The sequence below is a fragment of the Dipodomys ordii genome, unplaced genomic scaffold (assembly GCF_000151885.1).
Source record: "Dipodomys ordii isolate 6190 unplaced genomic scaffold, Dord_2.0 Scaffold64, whole genome shotgun sequence".
NCBI lineage: Eukaryota > Metazoa > Chordata > Mammalia > Rodentia > Heteromyidae > Dipodomys > Dipodomys ordii.
Window position 1 is genome coordinate 8520324 of NW_012267280.1, and position 25390 is coordinate 8545713.

The 25390-nt window shown below is 43.3% G+C and overlaps 1 protein-coding gene across 1 annotated transcript in view; it reads right to left on the minus strand.

Annotated features, from left to right (window-relative positions):
• The window catches only part of Myo16 (myosin XVI), a 267093-nt gene that overhangs the window by 185012 nt on the left and 56691 nt on the right, over nucleotides 1-25390 (minus strand). The window contains exons 6-13 of the mRNA XM_013022725.1: nucleotides 24998-25123; nucleotides 22064-22139; nucleotides 20600-20768; nucleotides 11675-11825; nucleotides 8491-8601; nucleotides 5487-5552; nucleotides 4453-4580; nucleotides 1028-1133 (exon numbers count right to left, since the gene is read on the minus strand). Coding sequence (XP_012878179.1) covers nucleotides 1028-1133; nucleotides 4453-4580; nucleotides 5487-5552; nucleotides 8491-8601; nucleotides 11675-11825; nucleotides 20600-20768; nucleotides 22064-22139; nucleotides 24998-25123 — 933 coding nt within the window. The remainder of the gene's footprint in view (nucleotides 1-1027; nucleotides 1134-4452; nucleotides 4581-5486; nucleotides 5553-8490; nucleotides 8602-11674; nucleotides 11826-20599; nucleotides 20769-22063; nucleotides 22140-24997; nucleotides 25124-25390) is intronic.

The following is a 25390-nucleotide window of genomic DNA, read 5'->3' on the forward strand; positions in this document are numbered from 1 at the left end:
AAGATGCATAGTTTTACCAACAGTCACTTCATGAGAAATATCCAATGTGGATTTGACTCTGTATGATATCCGGATGCTTTGCACAAGCTGGCTGAGTAATTTACATCAGCCACTTGCTACTATAGTGCTGTAGGTGATATGCTAAAGGGAAATGAACACTGTATGAGTTTTGTTTAATAGTTTTGTGGCTTTTGTGCTAAAACCTGGACAGGTTTGAGACTAGAAATGCATTAGTTATGTCATCTATTTTTTTTTTTATGTTGCAAAGGGATGAGAAGATGTTTCCATGGGAAGTTACGTTGAGTCTATAATTTTGACTCACAGATATAAATAGCTTTGGAAGGAATTATGAGACTGACATAAGGAATGCTAGCTCAACAAGGGTTTGGTAAATCTCATGTAAACACAACAAAATCATCAGAATTGTTCAGGGTTCTGATTGCCTGGAGATGGATTAGCCCTGTTAAGCACCTCTGGTCATAGTATAGTAGGTGAATGTGGAAAAGTTGCCACCATTGTTTGTTCCCCGGTTCTTTAAAATATGGCACCTCATATTCACGCATGCCACACAGACATGGAGAGCCTCTGTATGGGCCCTGCCTGAATCTCTCCAGGAACAGGCACACGGGGGGACTTGTAGGAAGCAGTAGGAAGAGATTGTGGTCTGCATCTACAGGTGGCTTTGGCCAGGTAAGATATGATGGTATAAGGCTCAAGAGGAATAAGACACTGTCTGGAACGGGGCTGGGCCACGCTGGTTTGTGGGACATGAAATACAGAACCATTCAGCAGTTTTGAGAGAAGTTGGTACAGGCCGCAAGCACTTCATCGCAAGCAAATCTTTTCTTCTTCCGCTTCACAGTCTAGCTGAACACAGAGCCACCTACTTTAAATACTTGCATCTGTGACTCTTTTCCTACATGTTGACCGGTGTTTGCCCATCGGGACAGTCCCCTTTCTTGGTAAGTGACATTTTTCTTGGCACACTGCACTTGTTCACACCCCTGCCCAGACAACAGCAACTTACATGTTTAAACCTGGAGTGGAACATCGCCCTGCTGCTGCCGGTCCTACAGGTCAGATGCTTCAGGATCTGCTTGCTGGCTTCAGACTTCCCAGACCCCCGCTCGCCACTAAAAGCAAACAGGGACACCACATACTCACTGGCTTGGACAAGGGAAATATTAAATACCCAGGGATCAAACCCAGACTCAAAGATGGTGAGGGAAGGGCATGACCCTCTGATGACTTTATGAGAAGGAGTCATTCTTCTGTTTCAGTCATGAAACCCATCATCCAGGAAGCACATCCTAAGTCACGTGCTCCAGGAAGACAGAACTTTGGTTATGGAAGGTCTGGAAGTCCAGGGCCCCCACTTCCAGCACAACGGCAGAAAGGCCTCAGACTGACCAGAGAGACTCAGTGGTCTTGTTTTCCAGGATGCTGATGAGTGCAGACCAGATAGGACACTGGCCTGGGAAGCCACAAATCCTTCCTAAGAAAAGCCCTCACTTTTCCCAGTGTTCTTCTCTAGAAAACGAGGCTACTGGAACTCAAGATGCACATAGCGGCGAGCACAGGGAGGTCTTGCGATCAGAGCAGCATGCCTGGCGCTGCAGGCTCTCACACGAATCTTTCCAGGTACCTTGGAGACCTTTGCACTCTTCTTTAATCTGCGCTCAGCTCACAATCACCCACTAACCTCGTATTTATCAGAAGACCATACTTGTTGGTGACTGCATCGATGGTGTGTTTTCTACAAACAAATGACCTGATAGCTCTTAACAGCAGACAATCCCAGGCCAGTGTATAAAAGTACAAATGCAGTCTAGTATCCAATAAAGTTATTTATGAAGCCTGAGGAAAAACTCTTAAGAAGAAGCCTGTATTTGGCTGTCATGTTCAACATGTTTTGACCCTTTCTTCGGACATTTATTTGAATGAAACGAATTAAAGGGCACGTTGCCAGAAGAGGAGGTAAGATTTGATGAGTTAAGTCTCATGTTGTCAGCAAATGAGGCTTCTAGCCTCCTCCTCTAGACTGATCTTAAGCCTTCCGGCTATAACATGTGATGTCCCTGTGAACTTTGAAAAGAGAATGAAGTTTGTTTCTGGTCACGTGAAAAGGTCTGGGGAATCCATTTCCAAAAGTTCTAGTTTTGAGGACCAAATCCCAAACTTCCCTCTGTCAGCATCTCACCCGGCACACAGGGGCAGCCCAGAGATGGTATGCGAATGGCCTTCCTCATTTGTGGAAACGGATGGGGGGGGGTGTTCATTGGGAAAGAATGAACTTGGAATAGACTGAAAGTAGCTGCTCCTGGGGCAGCAAGGACCTAGCCCCTCAGCTGGGCCCCAGGGGACCAGGCTCAATGTACTGGCAGCAGTGGAGGGAGGCTTCACTGTGGTCCAAGCTAGGAGAAACCACAAAAGCCACACAGACAAGAGCTGAGAAAAAACAGAGTAAGCAGAGAATGATGCCACATGTCCCACGGAGTGAGACTTGCTCTTCGGTTCTGTGTGTTGAGTTCTTGGTGGCTTCTTTGGAACATGAATGGATGAAGAAATGCAGCTTTGTTCAAAGTAAGGGTTTTGATACGTGGTGTTGCCTGCCCTACCTACGTCCCAAAGGAGCTCTGGTGCTGGAGAATATTAGAAAGTTCTGGGGAAGACATTCCACAAGCAAAAATATGTAGCAATCGGGTAAAACACAATTAGAAGGCTCTGTCTTGGGCAGATTCCCAGAGGAAAGTGACACACTAACTCCTCCTGTATCTCCTCTGAGAATCTATAGGGACTAATGCTGAGTGCATGCCTGTGTGTGTACATGCTCATGTCTGTGCACGCATGTACACACTAGTACTGGGGCTTGAACTTGAGACCTTTCTCTGCTCTTTCTGGGCATTCTTACTCATGGATGGTGCACTACTAATTGAGTCACATTATTATCAGCCCAGCATTCTGCTAGATAATTGAGCTGGAGTCTCACAAACTTCTTTTCCTGGCTTGACTTTGAACCGTGATCAACCTCCTGAGTAGTTAGGATTGTAGCCATGAACTACTGGTGCCCAGTGGCTCTGACAACAAACCATCATTGGGCAGGTCTGCTTAAGAACTGAGGAGTCAGCAAGAGCACAGAACACAACTCATAGCCAGGCACTCATGGCTCATGGCTGTAATCCTAGCTACTCAGAAGGCTGAGATCTGAGAACCACAATTCAGAGCCAGTCTGCCCAGGAAATTCCATGAGATTCTTATCTCCAATTGACCACCAGAAAACTAAAAGTGGTACTGTGGCTCAAAGTAGTAGAGCACTACCCTTGAGCAAAAGAGCTCAGGAACAGCGCCCAGGCCCTGAGTTCAAGCCCCAGGCCAGTGAAAATAATGACAACAACAACAAAAAAGACAATAAATGGAACTGATAAATAAATGCTCACTTAAAAGTCCAAGTGTGGGCTGAGAAGGTGGTTCAGTGGTAGAGCTCTTGCCTTGCATGCATGAGGCCCTGGGTTCCACTCCTCAGCACCACATAAGCAAAAAGAAAAAAGCCGGAAGTGGCACTGTGGCTCAAGTGGTAGAGTGCTAGCCTTGAGCTGAAGAGCTGAGGGACAGAGCCCAGGCCCAGAGTTCAGGCCCCATGACCGGACCCCCCCAAAAAAAAAGTCCAAGTGTGTTTTTGAGACTCATTTGGCTTCCATTTTTACACAATTGTCTTTTTTTTCTCACTTGAATTAGAGTTATGAGGTATGATATTTTCATGTTCAATTTCCAACACATACCACTCACAATTAGCCAGGTAAAGCCACGAGAACTTACAAGTGCTGGCAGGCATATGGCCTGAGGTAAACTAAAATTCTTGGAGGAGGATCTCCTTTGGATACTTCAGTATTTCTGGATCCTCTGTAAGTAGATAGTCACATTTTGCCCCTCTTGGTTGCAGTATCTCCTTTTTTCCCCCTTCATTGTAAACTATCCTCCTGAGTACTCAGGTACTCGGGAGCTAAACCTCCTTTCCAGAGCAGCATCACTGCAGAGATGCATGGGGTAAGGCATGATGAGTGGTGAATGCCCGTGAGGGGACATGGAAGCATCCTCTAGCAAGGAGCAAAGCTGTATCCGGGCTGGCACCAGGCTGTGAGCTCCCGTTTAGATCTTTTCTTTCTCTGTGCTTGTTTCTGACACAGAAGCACTGTGGTTCTAGGTGTTAGATCTTCAAAATGAGATGGGTTTCAGGCTGAGGTTGTTGGCACTGATTCTGCCACACCTGGGGTTCCTTCTAGTAGAAGAAGGATGGATCCCCTTCCTCTGTAACCAGGGAAGTATATGTACTGTGGAGACGCAGGGGACCAGTTTCAGAGGAGGAGATGGATGGATGGGAGGGGGCGGTGGGAGGAGAGCACAGCTTGCTGGTCCCCCCCACCCCGGGGTATGGGTTGGAGGGGATGGCCTCACCTGAGGATGAAGCACTGGGGCCGCTGCTCCTCGAACAGGTGATGGAAGGCCCGCTCTGCGCACGAGAAGAGGTGGGGAGGTAGGGAGGGGCTCCGCGTCCCGGAGCGGCTCAGGTACAGCTGCGAGACCTGGGGCAGAGGACCAGAAAACGGCATGGCTGTGAAAAGGCCTTTTTCCCACCAGGGGACAGACCCGAGTCTCCTGTCCTACCAAGGTAAAGGAAATCCTACTGCTAAGTCTCAGCTGATTCTACAAAACACTTGGAAAATTAGGTACCATTGCATCCCCTTCTCAGCACATCGGCTGCTGGCATAACGTTCAAGTGGGGGCTCATGAAATCCCTTGTTTCTTGGTCCACGGGCTTTAAGTTATTCTGCTGTCTTTCGGAAGATCAGCTCATCAAAATCCAGTGTAATGGATATTCGTGGAGGAATCTGAAGCTGGGAATTCACATCAAATACAATTTCTCTCCTTGATCCTCAGCATTAACAGCCTAAGACTGCAAGGATTCGAAACCTGCTTACAAGAAAGTATTGTAGCTTAATGTCATATGCATTTCCATATTTATTCCCCCCAAACAAAACTTTAATTTCACTAAAACGCTAATTTCTGTCTGTCCTCCATGGGATGGGTAATATTTCTGGTCCTCGTGAGTTTCTAGCCAATTTGGTTAAACTAGACTTAAATCAAATGTATAAAAAGATTCCTGAGTCATGAAGAAATGACAAACTTAGCTTTTATTTTACAAATGGACTAGTTCTATTCTGACTCTTCAGGGACACCAGGGTAAAAGGAGTCAAGCGAAGATGACAGAATGACTCTGGCCACCAGAGATAACAGAGCTGCTGTGTTCCGGGAAGCCAGTGAGGTGACCAGACTCTGCCGTCTGAACATGCTAGGGCAAGGGATGTCTGAGCCAGCTCTCACACAACAGCCATGCGTCAGGAATAAGGAGTAAGGGCCTGTTCACAACAGGATGGAGAAGGCCCTTGCTTGTCAGAAATACATGAACACATAGTACAGTCCATACTCACCATGGTAGAATAAATCGGGAGGTCCTTGAATGGGTTCACAAGCAAGAGGACATCCCCAACAAAAGTCTGTAAAAGAAATGTGAAAAATCCACATGTCATCTATGTATACATTATCTTTAAAATAGCAAAGTATAAAACTTAGGCATTCGAATGGAGAATACAGTGAAGAAGGAACAGAAATCATACTAGGTGAACTATTTGTAAACTCAATTAAACAAATCCAATCATTTTTGTCCCATTAATCATGTAACAGGGAGAATGTCTAGGTTGTAAGAAGGGATTTTGTGAATGAGTCTGAATGGATCTGTAGAATAAGAACATGTGACAAATACACTGGAAGAAACAAGTAGGAGACTGAGTTCTAATTGCTCTCATCATCAAGAAGGAAAAGACAGAAAATCAAATGAGCCATGAGAACCTGCTGGTATCCTCACTAGTTGCCAGAGACACATAAATTCAAACCACAAGGAGTTATCACTTCAATACTGTTAGGTTGGCGTGGATCAGAATAAAGATATTAGCAAAACAAATCATCCTGGTGACCCTGAAGCCCTCTCCCTGCATCTACTGACATTATCTTGTGGTGTGGGCATTCCCATGTGTGGTAAACACCCAGGGAACTCTTCTACATGTTCCCCCCCCACCACGTTTACCTATGTGACCCCCTAAGACAAAATAAAATTCCATATGATATATTACTCCTAATAGCCAAAGAGTAGAATGGCTACATTGAAGAGTACAAGAATAAATTAGGAGGAGCACTCAGCATGTGGTCTGAGGAGCACTCAGCATGTAGTCTAAGGAGCACTTAGTGTGCAGTCTGAGGAACACTCAGAATGCGGTCTTAGTGTTTGGCCTAAGGAGCACTCCATGAAGTCTGAGGAGCACTCAGCATGTGGTCTGAGGAACACTCAGTATGCAGTCTGAAAAGCACTCAGTGTGCAGTCTGAGGAGCACTCAGCATGTGGTCTGAGGAACACTCAGTGTGCAGTCTGAGGAGCATTCAGCATTGTGTGTCTGCCTCTGGGTGTGAATTCGCCCAGACATACAGCACTCCCTGAATAAAACGAACCTCAGATGACTTAAGTATGAGGACAAGAAAGCCATGCCTCACTCAGGGGCCAGTCTCTATTCTCCATGACCTTTAGTAAAGCAGGAAAGTTTAGTTCTGGTTATCTAGCTAAAGAGAGCTGAAAAGAGCAAAGGTTATCACAGACTGAGAAAGGAAGGAAGGAAGGAAGGAAGGAAGGAAGGAAGGAAGGAAGGAAGGAAGGACTGGCTCTGCACCATGAGGAGCACTGGCTGGACTCATGGCAGTACAACCAGCCTCCTGGGCTCAGCAAATTCAAGCCTGAGCAGGACTCAGATGAGATGTACATCACCACGAGGAGTAGTCATGGACCGTGATAGGCACAGCAACAAGGGAGCGCACCATCATCCACCCAGAAGCTCAGGGGAGTTCACATAGCTCTGGGCTTCACAGGGGAAGAAGAGAACTTTGGACGGAGCAAAGAGACTCGGGAAAGATCCATTCACAGGAAGGAGAGTAGTGCTCAGAGGTTTGGGGTCCTGGTCCTCAAGGTCTGTGCTCAGGAAGTTCGGGATCAAGAGGTTTCTCAGCTGCTGGCTGAGATTTGGCTTCAGGAATGAGTCACAGTTGGCTTCCCATAAGAACACATCTAGAAGAGTTGAAGATGGGGGCTTTGGGAGCTTTGAGATTGCCCTTGTGATTCACAGAGATGATTCTAGTTCACTGTGAGTCAGAGTGAGAAAGGCTGAGTCTACAAAGCCTGGGTCTTCTAGAGAAAGGGCTGGGGAGGCCATGAGCAGTAGAGAAGTCAGCCTATATAGATAGTTCAGAGACAAGACCACAGAGGAAGCACAAAGCAGATGAAGGAATACAAAACAATTCAGTCTTCTAGTATGCTCTTTTCTATAATGCAGAGTTATATAGTACATAACCATCATGCTGGGGAAAATGTACTGAACGTGGAATTAAAATCCCACATAACAAAATAAAAACAGAGTGGTGACAGAGATCAAAGTAATCAAGTTTCCCTACTTTATGCCAATGATTGAATTCCATTAATTTTGATACAAGTATTTAATTTTGAGTATATTTACTGTGACAGGCAATTTATCCAAGCATTAAGATGTTGTATTGCATTTTCATAGACAAATCAGTATCTGACAAGTTATTACTTGGAGGGAAATCTCAGACTTCACATTTACATGAAAATTACTTAATCAATTTCTCAGTAGATTAGGAAAAATGAGTGTTATCAGGAAAGAATAGCAGGTATGTGCCTAATCGCAATTCTCTACAGACCTCCTGATTGAATTGCCCTGTGTTCTATAATGAGTGTAACAAAATCACAGAGGAAAGAGAGAGAGAAAGAGAGGAAAAAGAAAGGAAGGGAGAGAGTAGAGATATTGTGAAATTATAGATTGTCTACACTGTTATCAGTATTGAAAGAAATAACACACCGAACATGATAGAACCACTGTAAGTCATTTATACAACTCTTACCATCAGAAGTCTGTGCATATATTTCTGATGTTTTATGCATAGTGATGATTGCTGACTATTCAGAGCAACAACGGAGTTGCTTTCTGTGAGGGTAGTAAGACGGCCCTTGTGCATGGACAGTGGCCTGCAGATCTGCAGGCTAAGTGGCTGATATATGAGCCATTCCGTAGGTGATGTTCAGACCCTGCCTGTTCTAGCAATGGCAGCCAGTGGAAATGGCAATCACGGGAAAACCTAACTGCCCTGAGTACCTGTGTCCACATGTGTAGTATTGGTTTAATACTTAGCTGTAAAAGGTAGGATTCGTTGAATTGCCTTTTGACTGAACCTGGACTCCGAGACATTCAAGCTCAGCCATCCGCACAGCCAGATGGCCCTATGCACATACCACTTGCACTATTTGCCACACGGGAGGGAGGCAACACTACTAGCAAGACTGGGCCACACGGGAGGCGGGTTGGGCAGAGCACTCACGTAGACCTGATTGTTCGCAAAGCGCTTCTGGATCTCGTAGAGCAGGCTGCTGTCAGTGAGCTGGCTGAGCGTGGCTAGGTCATCGTTTGGAGCGGGAGGCATGAGCTGCACCTGACGGGGCAGAGGATAAGTCTGATCAATTCTAATGGTCTTCCAATCAGCCTCCACAGCTGACTGCTCCATTTCAATGACCTGTCAAATGCGTGAAGGCTACATGCATTTAAAACTGTTATTTAAAAAGATGTGGTTCAATGAAAAGGAAAAATATGTATTCAAAGCCATAGGAAAAAATGGGTGCAGATAAGATCCGTGTTTTATACTCACAAGTGTGCAAATGCACACCCCTTGCACAATACCTTGTGCATGGAAGGTCATGTGAACACATTGACTCTCCCTTTTCCCCACCCGTAATGTAGAGAAACAGAGAGCTGACAAACTTGATTATAAGGTATGTTCCCAAACCTAAGGTCCACTCCTATCACAGGTGTTATATAAAAGCAATGGTTTGCACAGTCTTGACTTCTGGCTTGTGATTTCCATTATGTTCTGTATTTCTCTTCAGACTAAGGCAGCTGTGAGATTCTGCCACAAAGAGAAAATGCATTCTTTTTCCATTTAACACAGAATGACAGGGTTTTAAAAACTGAGCAATGTTCCGAGGAAAGACAGATGAATTTAGGTCTTTTAATTAGAGAGAAATCTATCATTTCTAAATTGGAAATGAACAATGCCTTAATTTTATGGGCTTAATACATGTTCTGAGAAGCAGAGATTAGATAGACTATGGCACCCATGTTTTTCCTTTTCTTTTTCTTTTTTTTTTTGGGTCCGGTCGTGGGGCCTGAACTCTGGGCCTGGGCTCTGTCCCTCAGCTCTTCAGCTCAAGGCTAGTGCTCTACCACTTGAGCCACAGCGCCACTTCCGGCTTTTTTCTTTTTGCTTATGTGGTGCTGAGGAATTGAACCCAGGGCCTTGAGCATGCAAGGCAAGCACTCTACCACTGAGCCACCTTCACAGCCCTTCTTTTTCTTTTTTAAAAAAACATATAATGCAGAAACAGAAAAAATTTCAAGTCTTATGAATGTGCATGAGTTCATGGATATCCATAGCAGAAGTTTAAAAACAACTGATTTGTCTGTATAATTTGTGTTTATGTGTGCTCTCCATGCTTATACTTGTACTTTATTCTTGCTTTTGCATCTTATACATATTTATATTATATGTAATATGTATTACATACATGTATAATAGCTAAGTATATTTATATTTTTATTTATACCATATATTTTACTTATATTTTATATTTTAATATTTACTTATAGTTCTGTTAAATGTTTGGAGGGTAAAAAATATTGAAAATTTTAAATTTAGGACTGTGAATATTGCACACATGCACACATGCAATCTTCCCAGTGCCTTCACAGAGTCTGTCCACAGTGCTTGCAGGCTCTGACTGACCCCGATGCATTAATGATAGAAACACAGTTCCATCCCAGCATCTCCACGGCTCAGAAGGGCATTTTGTTTTCTGTTCTATTTAGAAATAGCTTCACAGGTTCCTAGAAACTGTAGAAATGCCATTTCCAAAATGAAGTACCATATTCTAATCATAACTCATGTATTTAGAAAATGATTTTGGAAAATCGACCTCACACCATCCACAGTGAGCTCCACCCCAAGCACTGATTATTTTTCTAGACTTTCACAGCATTTAAGAGAAAAAAATTCTCAAGTTGCCTTTCACATAATCCCCACAAAGTTACTAAATGGTCATAATTTGACCTTGAGCTAGACACATACTTTTAAGGCTCTGTCAGAAATAACTACTTGAATAGTCAAGAGCCATACCCCTCTCTTGGTATTTTAAAGACTAAAAAAAACTAGGAGTGAGTATGACCCAGCTTTCCTAGTATTTTTTGAGTAAATGTTAACCAAAACAAAATAAATAGTTAATTTTGGAGTTACATGAAATTAGCTTTGTTTTTGGTTGTGGGGCTTGAACTCTGGGCCTGGGTGCTGTCCCTCAGTTCATCAGCTCACAGCAAGTGCCCTACCACTTGAGCCACAGCGTCATTGCTGGGTTTTCTGGTGGTTAATTGGAGATAAGAGTCTCACAGCCTGGTCTGGCTTTGAACTGCTATCCTCAGATCTCAGCCTCCTCAGTAGCTAGGATGATGGGCGTGAGCCACTGGTGCCCAGCTATGGGATTAGCTTCTTAATGTGAGTGTTTAGTGCTGTTGTGGGACTGGTAGGAGAGCCAGCGGGGGATCAGATCTCAGGGAGGGGAAAAGGGGCAGCGTGATGGGCGTTTTGTGCCAGCCCTCTGCAAAATACCTGCAGCTTCCTCCACCAGGGAATCTGCTGATGCCACGAACATCCCCCATACTGGCTTACTCCTCTCCACTTGAAGAAACAAATTTGAGCAGCAGTGCAGCCCTGTGTGTGCATCCCCCATCTGTGAGGTTCTGGATGTTCTTCTACCTTATAGAACGAAGCCACTTTCCTTTCTGTATGGAATTGTGATGAACAGTGGTGAGTATCTGTCAGTGGCTGTGAGAATTAAATCCATGTGAGACTGGGCATGAGGATTATAGGGTGCAGGCTCTGAGTATGGTGAGTGGAAGCCAGCCAGGGTCCTGGTGCCAATCGCCAACCCTCCACACACTTCCCTGACTGCAGGGTGGATGGGTGAGGTGTAATGAGGGTACTTAGCTTTGTTTACATAGACACCAAGTGACTTATTTCTATGGTAATGCAAAGAATCAGTTAATTTGTGAAATCCCAAGCACATTATTGTCTCAGTTCAAAAGGGACCTTCATCAGTTGGGTGCTGGGATTGGTGAGGGTGCACTGTGGGGCACAAACCCTCCTGGTGATACCTCACTTGAAGGCTGCATCCTCCTTACATGTATTTGAAGTGTTGGGGCAGGAAACCACAAAGTAATCAAAAGCTGGAAATATGCAAGAAGTAGGGCAGTGGCTAAGCTTACCTGATAAAGGGGACAAGACTATAAAATTCACATGGTTATCAAACAAAATAGCACTGACGTTTGCTGACAATGAGCACAAAGTGCTAATGAAATAGGAGCTTCCATGTTGATGAGGCTTTCTTGTGACCCACACTTGGTTATACAAAGTGGCTTGTGGGGATGCACACCAGTGCACTGCTGCCAGTGATACACACCTGCTCAGGTCTGTTGGAACTGTTCAAGCAGGAGTGCTCGGGGCTGCTGTCCTCTGTCTGCTGCTTGCACGCACCTTTGGCGGTGTCTTTGAACATCGTGTCTTTTTCCAACAAGCTGTCTTGCTTGGCGATTGGTAGCACCAGGGGATTGCTACAGGAAACAATGAATACTGTAATTAGTTTTCTTCTGCCCTGGCCCTGTCAATCAAAAGCCACAGGAGAGCTGGACTTGAGAAAGTGCTTCAGCCTGAGAGGAAGCAGTGTTTGTGAGTTGCAGGGAAATCAACGGGAAGTCTAAAAACTGTCCATTAATTTCACATCTAAGAAAAAAATTATAAAGGCAACTCTCAGAGAAAATGCTTATGGAGGCACATTTAACTGTAATATGCAAATCACTAAGCAATTTAAAAGCTAAGTCTGAAATTCCTGACTGAACTAAGCAAGATAGTTAGATATGAAAGCGGATCTCAAACAAATGAAGAAAAGAGCAATCAAGAAATCAATTAAAATATAATTGACTTAGGCATTAAATATGAAATCATGGGCAATGTGTTGTGGCTGTATCAAATATTAATAAGGGAATTCAAACAGAGCCAAAATAACTACATAAAAGCTACTATAGAGTTTTTATATCAATGTCACTGTCAAAAAGTCCTTTTTTTTGTAATGTTCAAAAGAACCAAATACATTATAAATTTGTGTTGTAACATTTTACTGTAAGATTTCAAAATATATCTTTTTAAATAGTAGTTTTATATGTAGTTATTTCATATATAGTTATTTCAAAGATATTATTTATAAATATGTAATATATTATATATAAATATTTTATATTTATAACAGATATAGTATTCATTTATATTGTATTTATTGAATTTTATAAATATTATTATTTATACATTATTTCAAATATATAATTGCTTCATATACTCAATTACAACTCTACCTAGAATTCAGAGTGCAGTTGTTGGCCTCTTTTCAATTTCAAGTTCATGGCGGTCTAATTACCATACAGAAAAGTTGACCTTTTGTAGATGTGTCTCTCATACCAGTGACTTCCATATCATCCAGTTTCTTTCCCTTCCCCTGCAGGTCGCCATGGTGTTCAGTACAGGAAAGAAGCAAAAGCAAACACACTTGGCCAAATTGTGGAGCAGTCTCCTCCTCCCTGGGTCCCACAGGCCTCCACCACCCTCCACCCGCCCTCCATAACCCTACCCCAGCCTTGGCAGATTGAACCCAACCCATCCTCCATGGCAGCAATCCTCATGCGGCCTGCCAGCCTGAGGAACTTCCCACATGCAGTTGGACTTCGAGTCTGACAGCGATTTTGTTTCACACCTCTGTATACTTTCAATTATCTGAATTATCTTTAACAACCAAGTCTTACTTTGATCATACAAAAGAACTTCTTAGACACAGATTGATGAATGAGAAAGAGCCAACTACAGGATTAGAACAGTATATTTTCTAAGAGAAGCTTTCCAGAGGTACGCTCCACAAACAGGAAACTGAAATCGTTCTATGTTGTAAAACGTAGCTCCAGTTGGTGCATTGGAGAGCTTTAACTCTCACTGTGGAAGAAAATTCAGATGGGAATAAACCAGTGGATAATCCGTTTATAAACTCTTCTGGATTCAGTCAAGATCTCCTAATTTCAATAAACATAAAGGGCATTTCATGCAGAGCAAGTATGCTTGTAGGAAGAAGTAGTTTATTTCTGAGAATGGCAACAGGCATCACGAAAGCAGCAGTTACCACCCATTATAACTGGAGCCATTTCAGAGCACTGTAGAGATGATGGAAAATTAACTACATCGAGGTGCATTTGTCAAGAGTAACAATAACAGGCAGGGGAAGGTGCAGTATCTCTGCTCAGTCATTCAGATGCTCATTGGGATGCCCTGAACAGATCTTCTCACATCTCTACAATTGGCTGGTTTAGAGCTAGAGGCTTGACTCAAGTGGTGGAGCACCTGCCTAGCAAACACAGGGCTTAGTGTTGCCCTCTAATCAGGGCTGTGCATGTCCTCGGGCTTATCCAAAGTGCCCTCCTGTTCTAGAAGGTTGACTATGGCTGGGCTGGCTCTGAAGGTTCTCAGTGCATGTAAAGAACAAGTTTTTCCAGCAGGTGCAATGGCCTGGGTGGCAGCCACCATGAACATGGGGTCAGAGGGCAAAGATACTTTTCAGTTCTGCTGATGTCTTGTCACTGCCCGAATGACAGAGCCAGTGTATGGAGTCCAGGCCTCTCAAGCCTCTCTCCATTGCCTGGCACTGGTGAAGACTGTCCCCAGCAGCACTGCACACTGTGAGCCAGGAGTGATGCCTAGGGCCCTTCCTGAGCAGAGAATGAGTGCAGTGGGGTCCCGAGGTCCTATGGCTGGAGTCCCGAGTCTCCACACACCACACGTGAAGAATTGCCAGTCCATGCTGTGTCGGGGGCATTTGACTGAAGTTCAATCAGACAAATGTTAGTTCTTTTGGACGTGCAAATTCCTTATCTTCAGACGAGCAGCAGTCTTCAGAATAGACCCTGGCAGAGCCCCAGCTGGGTGAACAGATCCCAGGTGAGCGGCCTCAGGAAGCAGAGTGCTTGGAGAGCGTCCACAAATGCAGTGTCAGTCAGATGGGTGCTCTGAGCTCTGACGGAGGTCAGGAAGAACTCACTGTAGGACTCAGTCCGCTCCCCTCCCCACAATCCCCACTGCTGTTTCTTCTCACCCTGGGATCCGGGCCAGCCCACCTGGCCTCCCCTGCAGCCCTCAGTCCTGTGGAGCTCTGCTCCTCCCCACCTGCCCACTCCCTGCCGGGCAGTCTCCACTCCAGCCTTGCACCGGGGACTCAGGAGTATGGGTGAGCTGCCCAGCATGACTCCAGGAGCCTCACAGCCCAAGCAGCCTCCCTTCACAGATGCCGGCATTCCTTCTCAGAGGCCTAAGGAAAAGGCTTAATTCTGTGTCTGGCTTTTGATTCAGACCTAGTCGTAATACATAGATGAAGGAATTTGTTTCCCAATCATTCCTCAGTGCTGCTTATGCAGACCTGAGAATGAGGCAGATAGTAAATATGTCATCAATAATTTTTAGCTACTCATCAATACAACACGGGAACACTCTTGTCATGGTAAAGATGATAATGAAGATGAAAATGATGATGATGATGTTGAAGATGATAATGGTAATGATAGTTAAGACGATGATGACGATGAACACTCACTGCTGAACTGCATACAAGTCCAGAGCTGACCACTCAGCATTGCATAAATCCCAGGAGATATGGATCAAGTTCTGAACAGGTCTATCTCTACTTCAGACTCCAGCTATATTATGGGGGTCTCCAGGCACCTATACTTCTGATCAACAAGGATTTTTCAATTCCTGACAGTTTTGATAATTTACTACACTTATCCTATAAGACTCACTAGGGTACAGGCTTACCCTCACAACTTTATTCTCTACAATCCAGTATAACCAAACACACACACACACACACACACACACACACACACACACACACACACACACAGAGGGAAAGGCCTATGGTCCCCGTGGCAGAACTCCACACCTTCTCCCTGTAGAATTGACACATATCACACTGTAGGCATGTTACACTCACCAGCCACAAGAGCCCAGTTAGCTCTGTGGTCATAGTTTATTTTTGTTTAATTGGGATTTCATAGCAGAGGTGGGAGTGATTCCATCACGGGCCTTGTGTTCCAACTCAACATCTAGCCTCCTCTCCTTCCTGGAGGTTGGATCAGCCCGAAGGCCTCACACTTTCATCACCCTGAACACAATCATCTCATCTCCTTAACACACAACGGGTGTGATCAGAGAGCTCAGTAGTGACAAATACCCTCTGATCACAGCGGGGAATTCTAGGGATTTGTTTATTTGGTAGCAGAGCTCTCTACCATTTGAGCCATTCTCCAGCCTGATATTTTTGCCAGCTGTTCTAGATATAGACTCTCAAGGACTTTCCTGCCTGGGCTAGCTTTGAGCCTTGAGTCTCTAAATTTCAGTCTCTTCTGTAGCTAGGATTAGAGATGTGAGCCATGAGTACCTGGCTTGAATTCTAAGAATCTAAACCCAAGACAGTCCCAGGAATCAGGTTCAAAAGCCAGCTCCATTGTTTATAATACAACACTTAGACTGTTCATGTGAGTGACAATGTCACAATTAAGTCAACTAAGTTGTTCACAAGGTTGGGAGTGTCAGACCCAGGCTGTGAGCAGGTATCTGGGGGATCTGAAGTCTGTCCACGGTCACAGTGGCACGTGACTCCCACTCACAGATCACATGACCAGGAGGTGCTTGGGAGACAGAAACCCACTGCTCCCTGTGGTTCCACTTACAGTTACAGTGGTAGCTCATAAGCAGCTTTGCAGCACTATGTTAACTGCCTCGGGATTTCTGTCACAGGGAAACTTCTAGATTATCATCTTCTCAACTTATCCTACTAACTACTTATTGTCAAGTAGCTGAACCCAAATAGGCCATTCAGATGACAAAGTCACACTGAAAATTGACCAAGCAGTGAACTCAGGTCATTTTCTTCTTTAAAACCAATGTCAAAGTCTTAGAACTGCAAATACCAATGACCTTCCCACTACACGGTGTCAGGCTGAAGAAGTGCATGGCGTGAATCAATTTGCTGATGCCCCAAGCCTGGTAGGTATCTGAAAAACCAGCACAGTAGTAGAACATAATTTTAAATGGTATTTTGGGGGGGCTGGGAAGGTGGCTTAGTGGTAGAGTGCTTGCCTCACATGCATGAGGCCCTGGGTTCAATTCCTCAGTTCCACATAAGCAGAAAAAGCCAGAAGTGGTGCTGTGGCTCAAGTGGTAGAGTGCTAGCCTTGTGCTGAAGAGCTGAGGGACAGCTCCCAGTCCTAGAGTTTAGGTTCCATGACTGACAAAAAAAATATGGTATTTTTGAATTTTAAATTATCTACATAAAGCATGTAGCCCATGTTCAAAAATAATGTAACTTTCAAAATAAACCATAGCTGGGAACACTGTTACTGTCATTAAGTAAATGACCACGATATTGTTTGCACCTTCCAGCTAAGGTGTGACACAGAATTTGTGTGGGTTCTATCCCTAGGACGGTGAAAATGGAAGACTAGTGACAAAATTAGCACTTTCAGTGGTGAAAATCCCTGGGCGAGTAATCCTGGATTGGGCACTGGAGGACGCACCAGCAATATAAGAGAGGGGCCTCAGAAGGGAGGGAGGGAAGGAGGAGGCGGGAAAGCACCAGTAAGCATGGGGATCGCTGTGTTTTATAAAGGCAGAATAGGACCTATGGGCTTAAAACCAACCTGCACATGGTTAGCCATGCAATGCACAGAGACCTTCAGAGTGGCAACCGGTTCAAAGAGATCAGTGAGAATTCACTATCTGGGCTCTCCTAATAACAGGAGTTTCCCACTCAGACATTTAAAGACCAGCAATTGCTTCTGAAAGTAGAGCACTGTAAAAGTAATAATTTTTATCATTACTAAATCATGATTTAGTGCACGTTACATGACAATGAATAAGAGTTACAGTTGAAGTTGAACACGGTAGTTCATGCCTGAAATCCCAGCCCTTGTGAGGTTGAGGAGGGGAGATTAACGGTTTGATACCAGCCTAGGCTATATAGTCAGACACTGTCACCACCCCACAAAGGGAACCAAAACCCCATGGTGAATGGAAACCCCTTTGTACAACGACTTAAGGATAATAAAATTGTAATTAATAATGAGAAGAGTTACAACAGGAAGGAAATCCAACTTGTGTTCTGAGTTAACTCCTATTTCTTGACGTTTTTAGCCAAATACACTTTGAGACATTGAAAAAGAAGCACAGCAAGTTTATAAGTCAGAAGAATGGGCAGGTGGGGCTTCTGCTAAGGGAAGCAGGCAGGTGATGCTCACTCATGTGGAGCTGGGGTGAGGGCTGGAGATAAAGAGCATACTGCAGTTAACATAGAGACATGATGCCTTCTTCACCTTACAATGGTAACTTCACCTCCCCAAGTAACTGGGTGGAAATACGCTCTCTGGCCCAGGCCTGGTGGGGCTAGAGGTCCTGCAGGCCTCTCAAACTCCCTCGTGAGAAAATGATGCTGAAACCCAGGCCGCACATTGAAGAGCAAGAATCTGAACTTTCTCCAAAATGCACAGACCCTTTAAAGTGCTATACAGGCCCAAAGATACATAGGTCCCATGGTTTCCCTTGTTTGCAAGGGACAGGCAGAGAAGGTGAAAAGCTCTGTATATATTACCATATGAGATGATGTTAAGCAAAATGTACCCCAAGACAGGGACACATGTACCCCAAGACAGGGACACATGTGGCTTTTCCTTTCTTGCTTTGTTTTTAATGTACTTACAATTCATTCTGTGATTCTTTTGTTTCTTTTGTTTCTTTTGTATGTTCTTCCCCCACAGTATAACCCGTTTTCATTGTATTTGATTCTGATGTTCTGCATCTTGTTTATACATTTGTAATTTGGGGAGGTGAAGGGATATAATGGAATGCTTAAGTGGGGATGCAGGTTGACCCACTGTGACAATGAAATGTACAGGACACTATGTTGAAAACAAACTTTACAATGTGGGGTGGAGGGGGAAGGAAGGGATGGTAGGGGAAAAATAAAAGAGGAGTTAACAAAGCTCAATAGGAAATGTACTCATTACCTTACTCATGTAAGTGTAACCCCTCTGTACAGTATTTTTACAATAAAAAAGAAAATATGGTGAAAAAAATAAAGTGCCTATACATGCTGTTTCTAAAAATCCAGGAAATAAAAGTCACACAAACTCTTTCTGTAGAAAAGGCCACACAGGTTGGTTTTCAAGTACTATTTTTTTCTAATTGTATGCATTCCTTATCAATAAATACGCACTATTCTTTACTGGGCAAAAATGAGACCTGAAGGAATGCCGAGCTATTGCAGAACGACTCTAATTTGCGGTCTCTGCTTCTTCTCCTTCGGTTTCCTTTCTTGGGCACCTGTGTAAAGCCGAAGGATTTCTGTGCACAGGCAGAAGGCCAGGCTGCATATTTTAAATGCTGGTGATCAAAGCATTCAAAAAGCACTTGCTTTCAGCCAGTAAGACCTGGATCGCCACAGCCTCTGTTCACCTTAACTCAGGGAGCAGGTGGAATGGAAATTTCCAGAAGTTTCCAATACAATGCTAAAGGAAGAAGCCCCATACTGCACCCTTCCCTAACGCAGGCTGAGCCACAGTAGATGCAGATGTATTTCCTGTAATTATGTGAATTCGCTGGTTTGTTTCATAAAGAAAATGTCTCAAGTTTCTGAAATTTGTCCAAATCAACCACCATTGTCCTATTAAATACACATAATCCTATGGAATCAACAAGCACCATTTTTTTTTTGTTTCTTAAAAACACTTGTGCTGCTTACAGTGAAATCTCTGAGCTTTTATATTTCTCCTTCTCCTACAGAATAAAGTCAGGAGGAACATACAGAAATTCAACTTCTCTACATGAAAACATCAACTATTCTAGTTGTTTGTTCACAATGCATGTACGCTCCTAGTTTTGTTTACTTATAATATTGTAATGACAATGGAAATAGCCAAGATAAAATACACCAAAGCTGAGAGTTATGAAAGAAAAATTTAAGAGTGCTTAAACCAGTCAGATCTACTTGCCCTTTTCTCACAGTGAAGGCAACAGGAAGAAAATGTAATTAAACGTGTACTTAATTGTGTAGAACAGATACATCATCGATCAGTTCTTTTATAAGAGGATTAATTTGTTTTCAGCCATTAATAAAAAAGTCAATAGGGCTGGGAAGGTTGGTTGTTTGGGTTTATTTGATCTTTCACACATAGTAGAAACCCAACACAAAACTACAAACACCCACAGAGATACATATTTATCTCACATAACTTATTGTAAAGTAATTTGGTTTGAATCCAAACTTTAATTTTGTTTCCATTTTAATATTTCTTTACCTATCACAACTATCTCATTCCGATCATTTACATTGTCCTCAAAATAGCCCCGCTCTCTTATCCTGCCAGCTGTGAACCAACTTTCTTTCCCTTGGGATTTAACTGTCACAGACATTCTTTCTGTGCATGTGATATGTAAATTACGTGTGCTCTGAGTGTGTGTACATATCCACACTGTATACAGGTAGTCTATTCTGATGAAGAAGGGAGAATCCATTCTTGCTTCATGGCTCCAATGGACATGGATTGGATGGTAAATTATCACAGTCATTCTTACCACATCTACACTTTTTCAGACTTGGAATAGGGAGGCAATTTCCATCTCATGCTTTTAACAACAGGAAGTCCCCCTTTTAGGAGGCATTTCAGAATCAACAAATCGTTACTTTCATGAGTGTATTCTGTGCTCTTCCTACTTTAGCACAGCCTGCCAGTAGAACAGTGCTCAGACCCCTCATCATTAGATTAGCTGAACTCCAGGGGAGTGTGTAAAATCGGACCTTTAGTCTCATGGTACTCGTGTAGTGGTGTTTTAACATGCCAGAAGATTTCACCAGCTGTGCCAAGCTCATTGTCAAGGACTGCGTGTGTAAGTGTGTTGATCAACAATTTCAATGTTTATAACAGTTTCTAGTTGAGAGATGGCTTCATTATGGATGATGCAATGTCTAATAACCAGGACAGGTGGGGATAAAAGTAACTGACCGCTCCCTGACCGCTCCCTGAGCAGTGCCCTATACCTGTTCATGGGGAGGTCATAAATACTGATATGTATATACACACTCATCCTATATTATGATATATATAAATATGATATATATACACACACATGTTTATACACTCACCATATATTATGATATATGGATATATACAGTCATCATATATACTCATGAGTACATATATGCTCATCATCTAACCGCTATGCCCTGCTGGATGAAGACACTTACAGCTTACTAGAGAGGGCTGGAACCTCCTGTCCCTCCTCCTCGAAGGCCTCCTCTTCTGTGAAGATTGGGCCAGGCAGAGATCCCTGAGGGAGTGGTTCTTGCATTTTTCCCTCCCAGGCCATTTCAGCTTTCAGAAGCATCTTCTCAATAAACGCAGAGGCAGCAATGTCTACAGGAAACAATAAGACAGCCAGACAAAGTCTGCGATGATAGTCGCACTTTATTACTCTCAATAATTCAGATAGGATTAAACGATATAAGTTTTTCAGCAGTTAAAAAACACAAGCCAAGAAAACACCATCAAGGGAGGGATAAGACTACAGCACTAGTGTTTGAAGACTATCTTGTCCCAGGGCACCAGTGGCTCACTTCTGTGATTCTAGCTATATAGGAGGCTGAGATCTGAGAATTATAGTTCAAAGCCAGCCTGGCCAGAACTCTTACCTCCAATTAACCATCAAAAAGCTGGAAGTAGAGTTGTGGTTCAAGTGGCAGAGTACTTACCTTGAGCAAAAAAGCTCAGGGACAGCTCCCAGGCCCTGAGTTCAAGCCCCTTAGTGCATACATACACGCATGAATGCTATCATGCCTATTTAATTACAAATAAAAATACATGAAGACAATTTTTACTGGATGATAATGTATAAAATGAGAGATTCAAGGTGAATCTTCATGTTGAAGCTGAACTTGAAAAATAATTGTCATTTCATTCTTAGCAAACTTTTTTATGGCTTACGTTGGAACTTTGTCAGATAATCTATCCCTAGAAATAATCAAGTAAGTGCAAGGTATGAAGGGCTTTTGCAAGCAGAAAAAGAAATAAATTTGTTTCATTGTTAAGATCAGTGGCTACTGTGAAAATTATATTATGTAGACTAGACTTTTTTCTGTTATTTAGAATTCTTCCACTTTAAATATCATGGAATTAACTACTAGTAGTAACTCATTTTGAAAGCTACAAATGAACATGTTATTTATTCCTTATGAGAAAAGAGAAAACCATGATGATAAAAAGAATTATAGAAGTCTTTAAAAGATTATTACCAGAAATTAGTGACATTAAATTAAGAATTCAATCTAAAATTAGCATGACACTGATCGTTCCAATTTCTTCAGTCTAAATTCCTGTGCAGAAAATACTATATTTCTTTTAAATATCCTAATGTATATGTGAATACCCTAACCCAGCCAAATAACTATCAAAACACACTGTGAAGTGAGTGGTGTTGAATGAGTCAATTACTCTGGAAGATCAACTCAGGAAAAACAAAAGGAAGTCCCCTGTGCCCTGGCCTCCTGCGGGCACACTGGGGAGATTATAGGTCATGCCGGAATGGCAGCCATTTTCACATCTGCCCAGGAGAGTCAAGCTCACATTTCCTAGCTGTGCTAATGACAGAGGAACCTGTTCAAGGGAAGGAAGAAAATGGGACTTTCCGGAACTCTCAGCGCACCACCACCTACCTGAAGGCTTCTCCTCATTACAGTTCACGAGGCAGGGGTTGGCATGGTGCAGCAGGAGCAGTTTCACTAGGTGTGTCTGCAACATAAAGATAATCAAAGTTAGTCATGTGGAAAAACAAACTTTACAACTTTGGTGGCAGGGGGAGGAGGATTGAGTGGGGGGCGAGGGGAGGGTGGGAAGGGATGGGGAAGGGAAACAAAGGAGGAGGCTACAATGCTTGATAAGAAATGTACTCATTATTTTGCCCATGTAATTGTAACTCCTCTGTACAGTATTTTCACAATTTAAAAAAAAAAGGATAATCAAAGTTGCCCCTCAGAGCACGTCAGTAGTCAGACCACATCTGCGACCCATACATCAGAACAAAATCCAGTTCTCCACGTGGGCCAGAGGGCTGAGGACATGAAAAAGATACTTTATATTCCCTTTTCTTTTAGGCCACTTTATATAATTATATGTCACACCATGTTTTGTTTTTGTGTTACTTCAGCAATTATCTTGCATGAGCAAAGTCTAGCTGTTGCTATCATCCATCCATCCATAATGACCCTGAAGGTACTATTATAAACCTAAGATTACACTGCATGACTAGGAGAGCACACTCTCATGTCCTGACTGCGAAGAACTGATGGGAATTAAGTACATCATTCATGCAAAGTATCTGTAATGGAAACATTACAGAGCAATGATTGTGTTTTGCATGGTTACTTACTGAATGCATACATACGTCATTTGTATGCATGTAAAATCTATACATACATCATTTGTATACATGCAAAATGTATACATAAAATAACTTAAAACAATCACAGAGCAAAAATTAAAACATAACACAGGAAAGTAGTAATTAAATGTCAGTGCTCTAACATTTAAAAATATGTCATTAATAGTATTTTTGTGCATTTTTTCTTCAAGAGGTGAGCACTATCACAGAATTTGGATTCAGTATTGATATGTTAGAAAATACGTACAAAGCATCTTTAAGCACCATGCTGCTTAGCCTATTCATGACAGTTATGGAAATGAAGTCCTGATGTACATATTTTTCCATGTCTTGTTCTCTTGTTTCCCCAGGGAATTTTTGAGAATTGTCTAAGATGTTGGGTTTATTTCAATTGACACTTTGGTTTTTTGGCTACATAAAACTGCACTGTACAAGTACATCTCTGTATACCTTTCTAGCAGTGGATCTGGAAGTGGCTTGGAGTATTTATCTCGGCACTGTTCTCAGAGTGGATTTTCTTGCTTCTGCCCCCTGGTGGTCACAGAGGACGCACGTACTTGGGACTTAGTGTGTAGGGTTAAAGGTAGAGTTGTCACCAGTGATCAGCGCCCATCACCCAAAGTGACATGCTTCCTAGTGATTGCTCTGTGTGTTCCCCTCTGAACAAGAGTCGTTGTTGCTCACATCCACTAACTGTAGGGCAGGGCAGTCACACGCTGCCAGAATCCTGGTGCAAAAGACAGCTGGCTGTGGCTTAACCAGGGAGGGGGCTTGGGTTATGGAAGGCTTGTCTAGCTTTCTTTATGGTCTTCAGTCAGTTTCTTAAATTATGATTGTCCAGAGGGTTCTGCTATTCTGTTAAGGTTTTCTTATTTTTGATACCGCCCTATGCGTCGTGACTGTGGTCTGAATGCTCACGTCCCCTCCAAAGTTCATGTTTAGATTTAATCTCCAGCGCAGCAGTCTTTAGGTGATAAAAGCAAACTGTTTTCTACACAAAAACCTCCAACAATGAAAGTAATCTCATGCTCAGGAAAGTGAACACTTATGAGTAAAACAAGGAAGTGTCTTCCGACGGGGGAATTCCTTTCTGACTACACAGAGGCCATTTCCCATGCGTTTCCAATCAGAAGTCAGCAAGCAGGCCAGCACTGAGGTCTACTCTGGAACTCCCCCTGTACTTGCACCCAAGACCCATGGGGAAAGCGCCTCAGATCGGGCCGCCCAGCGACTCAGCCCAGAGACTCATCTCTCCTGTGAGAACTTGCGAGGGAAGCTAGCTGCCAGCCCCCAAAGAGTGTAGCACCCTGTGAGTGTGTGTGTGTGTGTGTGTGTGTGTATGTACATGTGCCTGTGTGTGTGTCCATGTGTCTGCAAGCTCAGATATATGGACATATAAAAGGAAACAGTGAATTGCTGAACTTTAATTTTATACTACAGGCTCTAGTTATTTTTGAAAGTCATTTTTCCATTTGATTAAAATGTCCAAAATCAATACCTTGACTGGTAGATTTATTATTAAAAGGACATTACAATGTGTAAAGCCCTCAGGTGCTCATAATTTGTACCTCCTTGCTCACCTGTACACACTCTACACTGTAATGGTAAATGTCCCAAGCCCGAGAACCATGGGTTGCATTTCCCACCCAAGGCATAAAGCTGTCTAATAAATTATTGCTGTTTATGCATGAGTCTACTATGGACTGTTTCTACCTGAATCTTATAGAAAGAATGCTTCCTTCTCCTCCAGTATTTCACAGAACTCTCTGCATTTCTGCCTCTGTTATCTCTTGCAGCCACCCTGTTCTTTTTGCTCCCCTCCACTCCTCTTCGGATTTCCCTCAGAAAACATTTCGTTCCTCCTTGTACTGCTTCTTCTACATTGGGCAATGATGGCATACCCACGCGTGAGCAGCTTCTCATTAGCCAGGATGTATTCTGGGGGTTGCATGGTGGGTCGGAGCTTACAGTCTCTGCTTCAGATGATGTCCTGGCCTGGTACAAACACTAGGAACCATGACTGTCACCCCTGTGCACTCTGAGGGGAGGAGACCTGTGTCTTCACAGGGCAGGAAAGCGGCTGAGGATCAGGCATTCTAGAAAGCCCTCCTGAGAGCAGCATTATTGTACTCATGCAGCCAGAGCTGGCATGGCCTGGGCCGCTCCCAGCTCTGCCTCCCAGGCTGCTGCATGGCCAGCTTTACTTTACCTGGCCGTACTTGGCTGCCAAGTGCAAAGGGGTCCAGTACTGATTGTCTGCTGTGTTGAGGTCACCTCCATGTTCCAGAATAAGGGACACCACTTCCTGGTAGCCGCTTGTACATGCCATGTGGAGCTGCGATGAGAAGACATTTTGTTACCCAACATAAAACACTAGGGACATTAGTAACACTTTAATCCACCATTTAAAGAAAGTGCTTTAATAAAATATTGGATCTGTGGTTCAGAGAGCTAGACAAAGAACACACACTTATTATTTGTTCTCTGTAGGTGTCATCACATTCTTTGAAATTCATACTCTCAATTGTTGATCAATGTAAATTATTTATTATTATTTTCCTTCTTTGCAGTAGGCATGTATCCAATGTATCCCTCCCAGAGC